Genomic DNA, 13,265 nt, shown 5'->3' with positions numbered 1-13,265 from the left:
CAAAGGCTCTTTTTTTCATAGATATTTGATGGAAACGTGAATGAACACGAAGTTGTGATAAAAAACTTTGTACATCCTTTTGTTGCCAAGTTTGTCCGCATCCGACCTGTAGCGTGGCATAATGCTATCTGCCTGAGGATAGAACTCTACGGCTGCCCAGGTAACGTTTCTTACATAAAATCATGGCTAGGGGAATCATAATCCCTTTGGAGGAGGCTGGCTGTCCATTTTATCTCAATTTTGTATTTTCTGAAGTAACTAGGAGCCTGGTTACCACCTCTCTAAGATGGAATGCAAGTATTTGAAAGGTTACCCAGCATTTTGCCAGGTTTCCTTAGCCATTCTGTGGTGCCAGCGCGTGTTTCTGAATAGGGTTTTGTTCTGTTGATCTTGTCCAAGAGCTCAACATCATGATCTTGGCTGGGCCTCGAACTTCGTTTTTTTGATCTTTTTGATCTGTTGTCCATCGCTAAGTGTTTGCCCCTGCAACTCTCATAACCACAGCACTATAACAGACTAAATTGGCCCGGATTTAGTCTTAAGCACAAATACGGGCGCAAACCAACATACACAGTTTCATAGAGCTTTTATTAAGTGTATAGTGATAGAGCTTGTCCAATTGTGATTATGTCTTCTTGAAGATTAAAAATAAAGGCGAAACATGTAACAGAAAGCACGGTGAAACAGAATAGTTACCTTTATTTACACAGAGGAGGGGGAAGTGATCGAAAAAACACCCGCAAAAGCTTTTTGAAAGGGATTTGTGTTGATAGAGGGTAATTTGAAAGTACATTCATTCTACCGGCTCTATCTTGTCTTAATCATCATAAGACTTAGGATCTTTCGATGACTTTCCCTCGTAGCTTGTGACAATCCTTTAGGTATGGAAGCACATGAAATTTGGGACGGAGACGTAACAGCAAATAGCTACAAAAGTCTTTATGAACCATACCGAGCTCGGCTTAATGGCGCCAGCGGATGGCAGGTCCAAAGCGATCGTTCTAACTCTCCTTTCATTCAAGTAAAGTTCGGGAGTGGTGACTTCACGCTTACAGGGGTGGCGACACAAGCCGTGCACAGCAATCTAGTCAAGTCCTATACCCTCTCGTACAGTTACGACGGCATAGATTGGGTGGATTATCGAGAAGATGGAAGAGTTAAGGTATTTTAACGTCCCACTTTCATAAAATTAAAATTTGGCGAGTTCAGAAGGGAAGGAGGGGATAATGGTCAATTGATGCATGTACATGCCGTTACTGTCTTTCAGTCAAGTATTACATCGTTCAGAATCATTGATATTTTTGCTGGCATATAGATGAAAAATATTTTTGGAAAATACAAGTTTACATTTGTAGAATATCAAATACTTTCGCCCTTAGAATATATTTTTTTGAACAGATCTTTGAGGGAAACAACCCCTCCACCAAGACTGTAAAGCACGAATTACTTAGGGACGTCATCCCTCTGTACATCAGATTGAATGTGAAGGATTCAACGTCTGCATACGCTGGACTTAGATTAGAACTTTATGGCTGCAAACGTAAGTACATAATTATTCCTGTAATTTGTTCTGCAGTGGCTCTCAGCCCTGGAATTCGAAGTACGAGACAGCAGATCAACTGATTGATCCACACTTGAACTATTCCAAAGACTGGTGGTGATCGCGGTTATTTCTAAGAGCAAGTCATCTTTCCTCGGTCTTTTTAGTTTAATTGGCATAGATGAACGGTATCTTGTAACAGTTTGAGAACTGAACTCCAGCATGGGTGTTCACCTTTCTTTAGTGGGCTCTCAAATTCATTAGGAATAAAACTATCACCTTAAGACTCTCTCGAGTTTTATTAAGGAGCGCCCGCCAGCGTTATAATGTAGCCACAGTTTACCAAGCACTTCTCTTTGATTTAGTTGGAAATGAATGAGTAGAGGGTAGTGAGAGAAAGGCAAGAACTTTATTATTTCTACCCTTCTTCCTTTCGCCCATAAAATCTACTTTTCTTCCCAATATCCGTCATGTAGGGATTCCAATATAAAGACCAGGTATGTTGCGATTAGGTCGTCGCGTTCCGAGCGGCGCTCGCCAAAAAAATTGCTTAGGGAAGCAGTCGGTTTCAATCATGTCGAGCGAGCATGGGAATCAACTCCGGGATTTGGTTGCGCATTATATAATTACAGTGTGAAACTGTTGTAAATACTTGTGAGAAATTTTTATTGTTTTCGTTCTGTGTAAAGCACCTATATGTATTTTAACAGGTTGACAGGAAGAATGGGTTTTATAGATATCAAGAAACAATTGCTGGAAAATGATAGGGACGTATTGTGGAGGCGTTCAATTATGTTCATTTAAGAAAAAGTTGAGTTAATTCGTTTTACAGGTTACGTTGTTGTCAATAACAACGATGCTATTGGTCGTCCAACATCTCAATCTGGAAATCTGACAGACACCTCTGCGCTTGCAATCGATGGCAACAGAACTAATTACGCGGCCAGTTCCTGTTCATTTACCGGCGAAACCGAGATACCCTGGTGGCAAGTCGATCTGCGGTCAACGAAGACCGTAACAGGAGTATATATAGTAAACCCTGGCGACAAAAACTACCGAGAGGTCACAGAACTATCAATTAGAGTCGGCTTTATACAGAACAGAGGAGGAATTGGAAACCCGACGTGTGGTGGACAGTCCCATTTTTTCTCAAGAGGCGAATCCAGATTGGTTTCCTGTGTGCCGGAAGTGGAGGGCAGATTTGTAACCATATTTGCCCTGCAAGTCAATTCATCGCTTAGCCTATGTGAGGTGGAAGTTGAAATAAGCGATATAGGTTTGATTGTCAGTTCTTTATCTGGATTAATTACATCGTAATTGATAAAATTTAACCATATCAATGCTGAAGGAAACCGATCGTCTGCTGGTGACAGCAGACGCTGCTCGAGGGCAAAGGTTGCTATGTTGTTACTCGTGAAAAATTCCTTGAGTAATTCACCTCAGACTGTCTTAGTGTTAGTCAGTGTAGGAACGAGATTAAACACAGATAACGTAACAAAACCGTTGCATGATACCTACGTGAATTGCTACGACCTTAGAAAGAGTTGTCATTTCCCATTAATTTCAGATTCAAATAACTTTTACTCCGTTCCTATTCAATGTGGAAGATCAAGTGATTGCAAAGCAAAAGCTCAAGGAAGGATGCATTTGTATTATTTAAACGATTTTTTGATAAACATTGACAACCAACAATATTAGACAAAACAGCTTTGACTTTATCCACGCCTCCTCTTTCTTCGTATACTTTGTATAACTAAAAAGCACAAATCGGCATTATTGTGGCTGTCATAGTTTGCAAACTCTTGTCTTTTCCAAACACTGTGTCCCCGTAAAATGCCAATGATAGTTTATTTCCTTCTTTTGTGCATTAGTCAGTCAAGAAGGTCTGGGAATGTTCTCGGATCGTATCCCGGATGATCGCATCACTGCCTCGTCTTGGCTCAGCGCCAAACATCTACCACATTATGGGAGACTGGACAGGAACATAGGCCACGGAGCGTGGTGTAGTGCACGGAGCGACGCTCAGCCTTATTTGGAAATTGACGTGGAAATCGAACACATAATCACTGGTATTATTATCCAGGGTAAACATCGGCTGTCCTCCGATAAGCTCGGATTTGCTTGGGTTACCGAGTTCTTTCTGTCTTTTACCGCCAACCGGGAAAACTGGACTTTTGTTACCGATGTGAAAACCAGCCAACCTATTGTGAGTAAAATCAGCCGAACGGAAATGTCTTATTTAAAGCTAATTTTGTTTCAGGATTTACAGCCTGGCAAGGCTTAGACAGCGCGTCTGCTTTTCCTTAATAACAGAAAAAATATGCCGCAATCAGCTCATAGCCCGCGAGCAGGCCCTCATCATCAACCCTGCAAGACACTCGTTTCTCCTTCCTCGGGAAGATTTGAGTCGAATCAGTGAGTGCTTCGACGGGGGTCTGGCACTAATATCAGTGCTGGACTTCAAGACCTCATACTTTCCACGGCCGAGGAAACGCTGGTGCCGAATGCGTAATAAAAGGGGCCTGTTCATATGCTTGTAATGTTCAAAAAGCAATCGTTACTTCGCAGTCATCACTTAATATAAAGAGGTTACTACCTAACTCTTATCACAGTCTTTTAAGTCTCTCAGTTGTTGGTCTTAATGTTGAGGTCTCTTCGTATAGTCACTGATTTCATTTCTCAAATACAGGAACTTAAACAAGAGAGGATTGTTGAAACCACCTTTTCGTAATTTTCCTTTAAGGCGTAGCATCTATTGAACAAAATTGGTTTTTATCATAAAGAATAATACTTTCTTCTTTTGCTAACAGTAATAATAATAATTGGACTAAGCGCACTCTGAACGATTGACGAAGATTTTAATGGTCGCTTACTATTCGCTGTTGATTTCTTGTTTCAGAGATTTCTCGGAAATGATGAAGTTAATTGGAGAAAAAAAATCAGACTGCTCGGGTTTACCGGCCGCTTTATTCGCTTTCACCCTGAGAAGTGGATTAACTTGCCTTGTCTTCGGGTGGAGCTCTTGGGAACTAAAGGTGTGTGCTTCTACTGGGATATACAGTCAAGTACACTGTTGAATCCAGCGGCCCGAAATACAAACTTATTAAGCTGACTATGTGTTTCGATCATTAGATCAGATTACTGTAAATTTGTTTGCTGAGATCATGAACCCATCTACTTCACCTTAATCATTTGCTCATTATAATTGTGGTTTGTCCTTCAGATATAGCTAATGTTCAGATAGTGGGGCAAAAAGTCGACATAAAATGAATTTAAGCAAAACTTCTCCAAATCAATACACATGTCACTGTTAATCATGTTTTTTTTTAATCATAGTTTGTTCCGCTCCCTTGGGAATGGAATCAAGACTAATACGAAACTCGGCCATTCGTCATTCCAGTTATTATTCATATTACTATGGCTATCAAGCAAGGCTCAGAAATAGTTATTATTGGTTACCACAAAATGCGGATGAATTCGCCTTCCTTAAGATTGATTTTGGGGCTTACAAACAGCGTTTTACCGCATTGGCCATACAATCTGGGGGTGGTGGCTTTGTGACCAAATTCAAATTATCCTACAGTGTGGAGGGCTGGTCGTGGAGGAACTGGATTGAAGACGCTCGCGAACAAGTGAGTAACCTGACATAAACGTTCTCATCTTCTTTGTTTCTAAAAAGGAAGTTTTTTTTGTTGATGAATCTCATTTTGGTTCCCTTTTCCCATAAGCCACTTTTTGGAAGCCATGGAAGCAGATGTGCCTCCATGACCTCGATCCAAATATTTTCCCGTTAGGCCGCCCACTTAGTCTGTAAGTGCATGTTATTCTTGATAGAAGTTATATTGGATATTGCTCGCCATCCCAAAATCGCAATGCGAAAAGGCTCCTTGATCTGTTAGTAATTAAGGTTCTCCTTGAGATTATTGATATTTGTCATCCTTCTCTTTTCATTGCCTTCTCAGATTTTTTATGGAACTAAAAACAGAAGAAGCATCAGGAGATTTTTTTTGCCGTATTCTGTAGAAGCACGCTACTTACTAATTAGCCTTCTAGCTTATGTCGGAAGTAGGGATACTCGTATTGAGGTCTATGGATGTAAAGGTTTGTGAAAGACAATCTATCTGTCATGATATGAAGGCCAGGGATGATCTGAAGGATATAGCGACCAAAAACCTTGTTATTTTGGTATTTCTACTGTTGCGTTACATTCCATTGAGAATTTCGTGGTATAAAGTTATTGAGACCATAAATTCAGTTAAAAAAGGAGACGGATTTTGAAAACTATTAAAAATGAAACAATTTAATATTTGAAATTGGAATCGTAAATGGGCCAAGTTCATATCACTTACACTACGTCTTGGTCTTACTAAGTCCCTTAGAGAAAAACTTTTCTAACAATCCTCATCAGTCGTATGTCCCCAGGTTTAGTTCCTAAAATTACCGCTGAATATATAGTGAAACTCTGATACGGGGTTGATCTTGAACTAACTTGAATAAATACTGGCAGAAAGATGCTTGATGTGTGACCATGAGATGATATAATGTGAGCGCTAAAGAGGCTACCTAGATCAGACTTGTGAATGAATGCACACTTGTGAATGAATGCACAGCGCATAAAACCATATCCGACAAAAATAAGTTCAAGACCGGATTTATCGATACTTAGAATTTCAAACTGCAACAGTAGACATCACTCAGTGTCTCTCTGGAATAATACTCACATATGGTTAATTTTAAAATATCAAGTTGCCTTCATCTGCAAGCACTCGTCCCCTGTTTCTGTAACATACAGCGACCAGGAGTATGTTTACTCTTCTCGGTCAGGTGTCTCTTACCGTTGTTTGTTACCCATTTCCACTCCTGAGTGGAGAGGGAGGTTGAAATAGGAAATTTCCGCGCCTCAGAACAAATCCCACACTCTAAAAAGTTATTTTATCGGTGACTTGTGCAAAGTTGTATGATTATGTCGTCTCTTGCCAGGGGATTATTCTGCCCTTACGGTGGGAGTTAAGCGCATCGACAAAATTGCCAATTCTTCTATGACCGCCTCAAGCTGGAAACCTGGTTACTACCCTTATGCAGCGAGGTTGTACGGGTCGATTGGAAGTGGTTCTTGGTGTGCGGCTGCTGCCAAAAAAGATGAATATCTGCAGGTGGATCTAGGAACACAATACAACTTGGTCAAAATAGGGCTGCAAGGTGACGCTGCATCGGGCTCAGGAGTAAAACGGTTCTACATTGCTTACTCCGGAAATGGAGGAAAGTGGACTGATTACATGATACATGGAGTGGCAAAGGTAGGAAGAGGGGGAGGGGGGGCTGGGGGAGGAGGAGGTGTAGTCAAGTAAAAAGTAAACTTCACTCGAGAAATTTCAATTTTATTCATGTTGTTTTTTTGCGTCTGAACTTGTTGAAGACCAACACTAGATCTATCAATGTCTTCTAAGTATGAATACATTGGAATCAGTTTGCAAATAGTATATGCTGGACAAATCACAAATTTTCTTGAGATAAAAGCATGGTCTTCCTGATCCTATTGTAAAACAACTCAATAGACAAAAGAAGACAAAAAAATATGATCATATGAAAAACGAATGAAGTTGGTGCCGTCTTGCAATCAGCACTTAATGAATGCCTTGCAAACCTTTGATTGCTTCTATTATAGTGACTTTTAAATTCGTAAACTTATCTCTGGTTCGATTTGTTTAATTGTTAGTAATAGAAGGCCTTCCCGATCATTTTCTTGACTTTCAGCAATTTGAAAGTGTCAGTGGTGACTCATTACTCCGAACCGTTTTTGAACGAACTTTTATCGCGAAGATGATCAGGATTATCGTAAACAGCTGGAACAATTGGCCGTGTTTGAGAATGGAGCTGTATCACACGGGTAAAACAATGAGATCTTCTTTTGTTCAAAAGGCGTCACTATATTGATAACCTAGTAACAATCAAAACATACACTTTTGGTTTTTTTCTGTGTAGGTTGTAAAAACGACTTGAGCTTCAGTCTTAAAGAAGCTAAAAATGGAGGATACACAGCATCAAGTTTTCTTGGACCTGGGTTTGAGCCATGGCGTGCAAGCATTCTCATTTCAAGCAAACAACATGGCTGGTGCGCAGAAAACAGTTCAGCCTCAGAGTATTTGCAAATTGATCTGGGAATTCTTCATCAAGTCACTGGAGTTTTGACCAGAGGAATCGTTGCAGGGGTTTTAGAGAAGGAAGCCTGGGTGGAACAATACACGATTCAATACAGCATACTAGGAGATCACTGGATTGATCACAAGGAGGAAGACGTCGTCAAGGTGAAGTTTTCAAAGCAATAATTCAAATTTGGTTCGTTTTTCGTATGTACTTCTCTCAAAAATCTTAGGTGCAAGTGCTATGGCATACAACAACATATGAAGTCTCGGAGTGATCATAGTAGATGATACCTTTGAATAAAAACAATGGAAAGCTGAACGCTTTATCACTTAGCATCAGTAGGCATATTCTCCATACTTTTCTCTATGCATTTCCTAAGGTGCTGACAAGGAGAATTTGATTATTGATCCAGAGCTTCTTCAGGGGGTGATCATTTCCTTTATTTTTGTGATTTTAATGTTTAATTTAGGGGGGGATATTATAAAGATAAATCAGATCGTAGTAATTCTTAGAAGTTAATCATAAAATGTTAATGGTTTAAAGATAGATGGAAAAAAGTTTTAGGAGGACCTTACAATATTTTTTTGATATCTTATGAGGATTTAGGCGAATTTTAAAAATATTTATTAGAAGTATCATATCGAAGGACAATGAAATTAGCCCAGAACCAACGGAAGAGGATCTCAATGGTGCAGAATCTCTGACGGTTGACCGTTGAATCTACATGTGTTAAGTGCTGGTCACCGATTTCAGTTTTGACTTATGAATAGATACTGCTCAGTGACCCATTTATTAGAAACGCTGCTTAGTTTATCAAATACAGCCACTCTTAAATACACCTTTACAATATCATTTTCCAAAACGAGAAGTGTTAAAGAGGAAAATCATCCCTAATCTTTAGCAGTAAATCTGAACAGAAGAACCTCCAACGGAATATTGACTATTGCATCATTCATTTCTCTTTTTTCTCTTGGTCATTAAACTATGGACGCTAAATTTTATTTAGTGCCTAATGAAAAGACGATGATCTTTTTTTTCGTGTAGTTGCTGAGCATGGTCCTACTCTGTAAGCGACATGGGGTTTTTTTTAACATTTTTTTTTTTTGCTTGCACAACAGACATATGATGCAAATGCAGATGCAGTTTTTCCAAAGAGCCAGGTCACCAGTTTCCACGCCCGTTTTGTTCGAGTGATTCCTGAACAGTGGCATTTTAGACCATGCATGAAGTTGGAACTCAAAGGCTGCGAAGGTGATTTTTTTTACATTTTCTATTGATCCTTTTGTGTGACGCGGACTGTGGAACACATCGTCAGAGTCAATCGAGGAGTTGATTATCAGTCTATTTCGTTTGAACGGATTGGTCAGTTTTTTTTCTTGATGGTATTGGCTGTGAGACTTGGCTGTGATTGTTAGTTAAATCGTTCTTATCATTGCGTAGTTTATGTTAAGTATGTTGACAATATTTGTCGACCTTTTTTGAGAAGTTTAGCTTCCTTAGCGCCTGCCTTGAAAGCAGGTCATGCCGTAGGTTTGACACACCCAGTCCCATCCAATAGTAAGTTGATGTTTCTAACTTCACGTTTTCTCGTCTCGAGTTTGTATTCTGTTAGTCTTACGTTGAGGTTTCCAGTCAGGGTGATTCAGGTTGTTTATCAGTGGATCCTTTCATCACTTTCCTTTAAATATTAACCACGCTGTATTTGTCTTACAACGTCATTGGATCTTTTGCAAATACGAATTCCTCCTCGCCTTTTGATAAACTTTTTTCATTTAGAGTGTTCATCCCCATTGGGAATGGAGCATGGTGAGATCAACAGCAACCGAATAAAAACATCAACTCCTATCTCAAGATCTACTAATTCTCGACTACGCCACGGATATGAGTTTTTGGCTAGTTTCTCCTGGGACCCATTTATTCAAGTTGACTTAGGGCTGGAAAATAAACGACTGACGGCCTTTGCTATGCAAGGAAGGGATAACACTTACAATACTTGGGCCGTCTACGTGAAATATGCAATCGGGGATGGGTCAGAATGGCTTAATTATACAGAAAATGGAGAGAAAAAGGTACGATTTACTTAACGTTGTATTATATCATGAATTCATTGCGGCCAAAAAGTTTTTTCCTTCTGCACATTTGCTCAAGTGTTATAGTATTGCAGCATCAATAGATGTCCATGGGTGAGACTTGCTGCTACAATGACTAATGTTTTATTAGTACACCGTACCAAGAAACTTTACACTGCTTTGTACGTTAACAATTTCCAGAAAAAAAAAGCTTTAAAAAGGACAGTTGCACTCTGTTGGTTCTATTGTTAGTATCAAAAAGACTAGAATAAATGATAAGACGTGGGAAGACCACCTTGAGTCCACGATTAGCGACCAAGACTGTATGCGAAGTCTCCTTAATGTTTCGACTTAGCTTTTATATGTTAATTCTTTCCCAGTTTTATTTTTTAGCACTGAAGTTCTTCTAACACTTCTGATTCTACTCCACTTATCGTTTAGCGCCTTACTAACGCAAATGCTTGACAGGTCAGCTGACATCGGTCAATTTGAAGAGGAATTGAAAAAAGGGTAAAGTTTAGGAAGAGACTCTTGCTACAGGATAATCCTTGCAATTAGTGACAAGAGCTTTTCATGATTAAATATATATATATATATATATATATATATATATATATATATATATATATCTGGCATGGCTTAGATGATACCACACGTGTGGGATCACTTGGGGTGGCTATATAGCCTTACCTCCATCCTAGCATCAGCACTGCACTGATGAGGCCCAGAAGGCCGAAACAGTACTGTCTGCAGTTAGTTATATATATATATATATATATGTAAATGAATTTGGGGGTAGAGTCTACCTTGGCATAAAGTGCTCAATGCTGTGGTAGCAGAGCTAAGTATACATAAGTTAAAGAATTAAAGAGGACGCATCGATTCTATGTGACTCTGAGTTTCGCGCCTAAGCGCTCGTCAGACCGAACTTGCTTGAAAAGGTGACATGATTTGAAGAAGAAGAATGAAGAAGAAGTATGCGGTCTGAATGTCACTCTCCACATCAGAAGTCACTACATCGTGAGAGAAATAGTTAACACTTTGTTATTTGAAGGCAGGGAGGTTCCCTATTGATGGAATGGGTAAATTGATTATGGGGGAGATTTACGTTAGAGCTTCTGTTAACCCAGGATAAATTGCACGTCAATGAGTGGATTTTTTTATTTGACAGATATTTGAAAGAGACCAACACATGGACATGATAAGCAAACATTTCTTCAAACGTGCCTTTACGACTCGTTTCATTCGTGTTATGTTACTTACATGGTCTTTTGATGCGGGCGTTAGAATTGAACTGTACGGCTGTCCAGGTATGTACAGCTCAAAATACTGAGGGAGGGAGGGGGCGAATAAACACATGCATAGAGTCTAACAATGAAGGGGAGGGGGGTGGTTTACAGATCACCAACGTGCTCATTGAGTGGTTCCTTCAATTCTTAACGTCTTTTTACATTTATTATTTTTATTTCTCATTTTCATTCTTACGGTTGCTAAAGAGCTCTAATATACATAAAAATCATATAACGAAGACCAGTTCATATATGCAAATCAATAGTAAATGAAACGATACCATTTCTACCATAATTTGTAGGAGTGAGTACCATTGTCTGTTTTTTTAACACAAATTGTAATTGTTACAAGAGCTGATTTTGTTCGAAAGAAAGAAATAAAAGAAATAATACAGTTTACTTTGGAGAGGAGACTGATAAGTCAGAGTCTTAGTTTTACACCAGGAGGACTGTCAGAAAGTATTACTCATCTTGATCACGACTTCCACTCTTCTTCTCAATAGCGTGTTTCCTTTTCTTTTCTCGAGTATCTCAAAAAAGTAGAGGGAAAATACTCTTCTCTTGCGTTTATCAATGCGAAAATTGAATTTCTTAAGTAAAACTTTACGGCTTTGGTCTCTCTGAGCACCTGGAATATTTTTCGAGAAAACTACCGAGCCAATAACGTAATGGTATGCTTTCCTTCAGTGTGCGAAAATCCCCTTGGCATTGAAGGTGGTCTTCACAACATTACTGTATCCTCCGTCCGTGGAGTTGGGTACGAACCTTGGCGGGGACGACTTAACTCTGCAGGGATCTGGCGCCCTTACACCAATCAAATATACGAATTCCTTCAAGTGCGCTTTGATCAAGTGATGACCGTAATAGGTATTGCCACTCAGGGTGATAGTGGCCCGTGTGGAAGAGTTAGGAGATTCTGGTTGTACCATAGTTTGGACGGAATGCGATTTGAATTATACAACGATCCTATAATGGGCAATGTAAGTAGAACAGGTCTGTTTGTTCAATAACAATTTTAATCTTCACCATCCTTTCCCTTTTCCAGAAAAAAGAGAAACTGGGTATGGTATCAGGAGGTTTTGCCCAATTGCGAATTTGTTATCGTACTACCTTTGCGAGTTCCATGACAGGACGGATAATGCGTGCACTGTAAGTACCTCCCGTTGTCCCATACGAAGCCTTAGAAAAGTTTTCTAAGGCTTTGTATGGGACGACGGGAGGTACTTACAGTTGCACGCGTTTTCCGTCCTGTCATGAACCCTGAAGTTAACAAGCACAAATTATATTTTTTCGATTAACATGCAACTGTTTGTTCTTTAAAGTAATTCTTAAAATTTGCTTCGAGCATAGGAATAAAACATTGTCTAACCAGTTCGTTTAAGACCGGAGTAATTTAGTGGCCTTACATTACTCGTGTAGGAGTCTTGCGTCAGTTAACACGCTTAGGAATTTCTATGTCAGCCAAACTTTTGTTCATCGAAATAAGTTTGGGCTTAAGGTGGAGGCGAACTCGCAAAGGTGTAGGGGCGAGCTTGCATTGGGGTGAAGCCCCATTCAACTTTTAACGTTACCTCTCTTCCCCGTAGACTTCGTTCCCAGTCTCACTGGGTTTTCAAGCCCGGCAAATGTTTATGGGAGGAATGACTTAATCTCCGGTTCAGTGTAAATGGAACTCTTTATTCACATCAGTGTGGATAGTAAGCACTTTCAGATCGTGATCCGAAAAGTTATACATGTAGTTCTGAAACCTTGGGCTGGCAAGAGAAGCGTCCTCTTCAAATTTCTATAGAAGATGAGTAGGTCACCAGGATTAATTGTCGAGGTCGGCTCCTGCTCCAAAATTTGGTTAAAAAAGCATTGTTAAATTATGTTATGCATAAGTTTTAAGTCACCGGAAAGTTATAATTCCATTGGCTAAACTTTTATGGACGGGATTTCTTCCTTGCTGAAAATCTGTACTTTAAGGACCTTACTAGGTTTTCGCGGGTTTATCTTTTTTAAAAGTGATAGAGAATATTTTCAAAATCTTTGAGCGGGGCTCATTTCATGTTTTATTTTTGTAGAAATGCCTCTACGGAGCAGATTCCAGATTTAATAATAGCCAGAAAAGATAGATACTTTCGGGAAATTTCCTTTTTCTCGATGTTGTTTTTAAAAGGCGGCAATAATTTTTTTTCAAGAAAAAGAAACAGAAAAGTCTTGCACTCACACGATAGAAGCAAA

General features: G+C 39.5%; 1 protein-coding gene across 1 annotated transcript in view; it reads left to right on the top strand.

The window, feature by feature from the left end:
* The window catches only part of LOC113669956 (uncharacterized), a 53,663-nt gene that overhangs the window by 4,643 nt on the left and 35,755 nt on the right, over positions 1 to 13,265 (top strand). The window contains exons 8-22 of the mRNA XM_089192937.1: positions 22 to 160; positions 864 to 1,162; positions 1,399 to 1,540; positions 2,373 to 2,816; positions 3,412 to 3,746; positions 4,440 to 4,575; positions 4,877 to 5,172; positions 5,503 to 5,641; positions 6,521 to 6,837; positions 7,295 to 7,427; positions 7,523 to 7,845; positions 8,803 to 8,935; positions 9,461 to 9,753; positions 10,925 to 11,063; positions 11,730 to 12,022. Coding sequence (XP_089049063.1) covers positions 22 to 160; positions 864 to 1,162; positions 1,399 to 1,540; positions 2,373 to 2,816; positions 3,412 to 3,746; positions 4,440 to 4,575; positions 4,877 to 5,172; positions 5,503 to 5,641; positions 6,521 to 6,837; positions 7,295 to 7,427; positions 7,523 to 7,845; positions 8,803 to 8,935; positions 9,461 to 9,753; positions 10,925 to 11,063; positions 11,730 to 12,022 — 3,561 coding nt within the window. The remainder of the gene's footprint in view (positions 1 to 21; positions 161 to 863; positions 1,163 to 1,398; positions 1,541 to 2,372; positions 2,817 to 3,411; positions 3,747 to 4,439; positions 4,576 to 4,876; positions 5,173 to 5,502; positions 5,642 to 6,520; positions 6,838 to 7,294; positions 7,428 to 7,522; positions 7,846 to 8,802; positions 8,936 to 9,460; positions 9,754 to 10,924; positions 11,064 to 11,729; positions 12,023 to 13,265) is intronic.

Source organism: Pocillopora damicornis, chromosome 2 (genome assembly GCF_964200805.1).
Source record: "Pocillopora damicornis chromosome 2, jaPocDami1.2, whole genome shotgun sequence".
Taxonomy (NCBI): Eukaryota; Metazoa; Cnidaria; class Anthozoa; order Scleractinia; family Pocilloporidae; genus Pocillopora; species Pocillopora damicornis.
The sequence above is the reverse complement of the archived record's forward strand: the minus strand, read 5'-3'. Positions and strand labels throughout refer to the sequence as shown.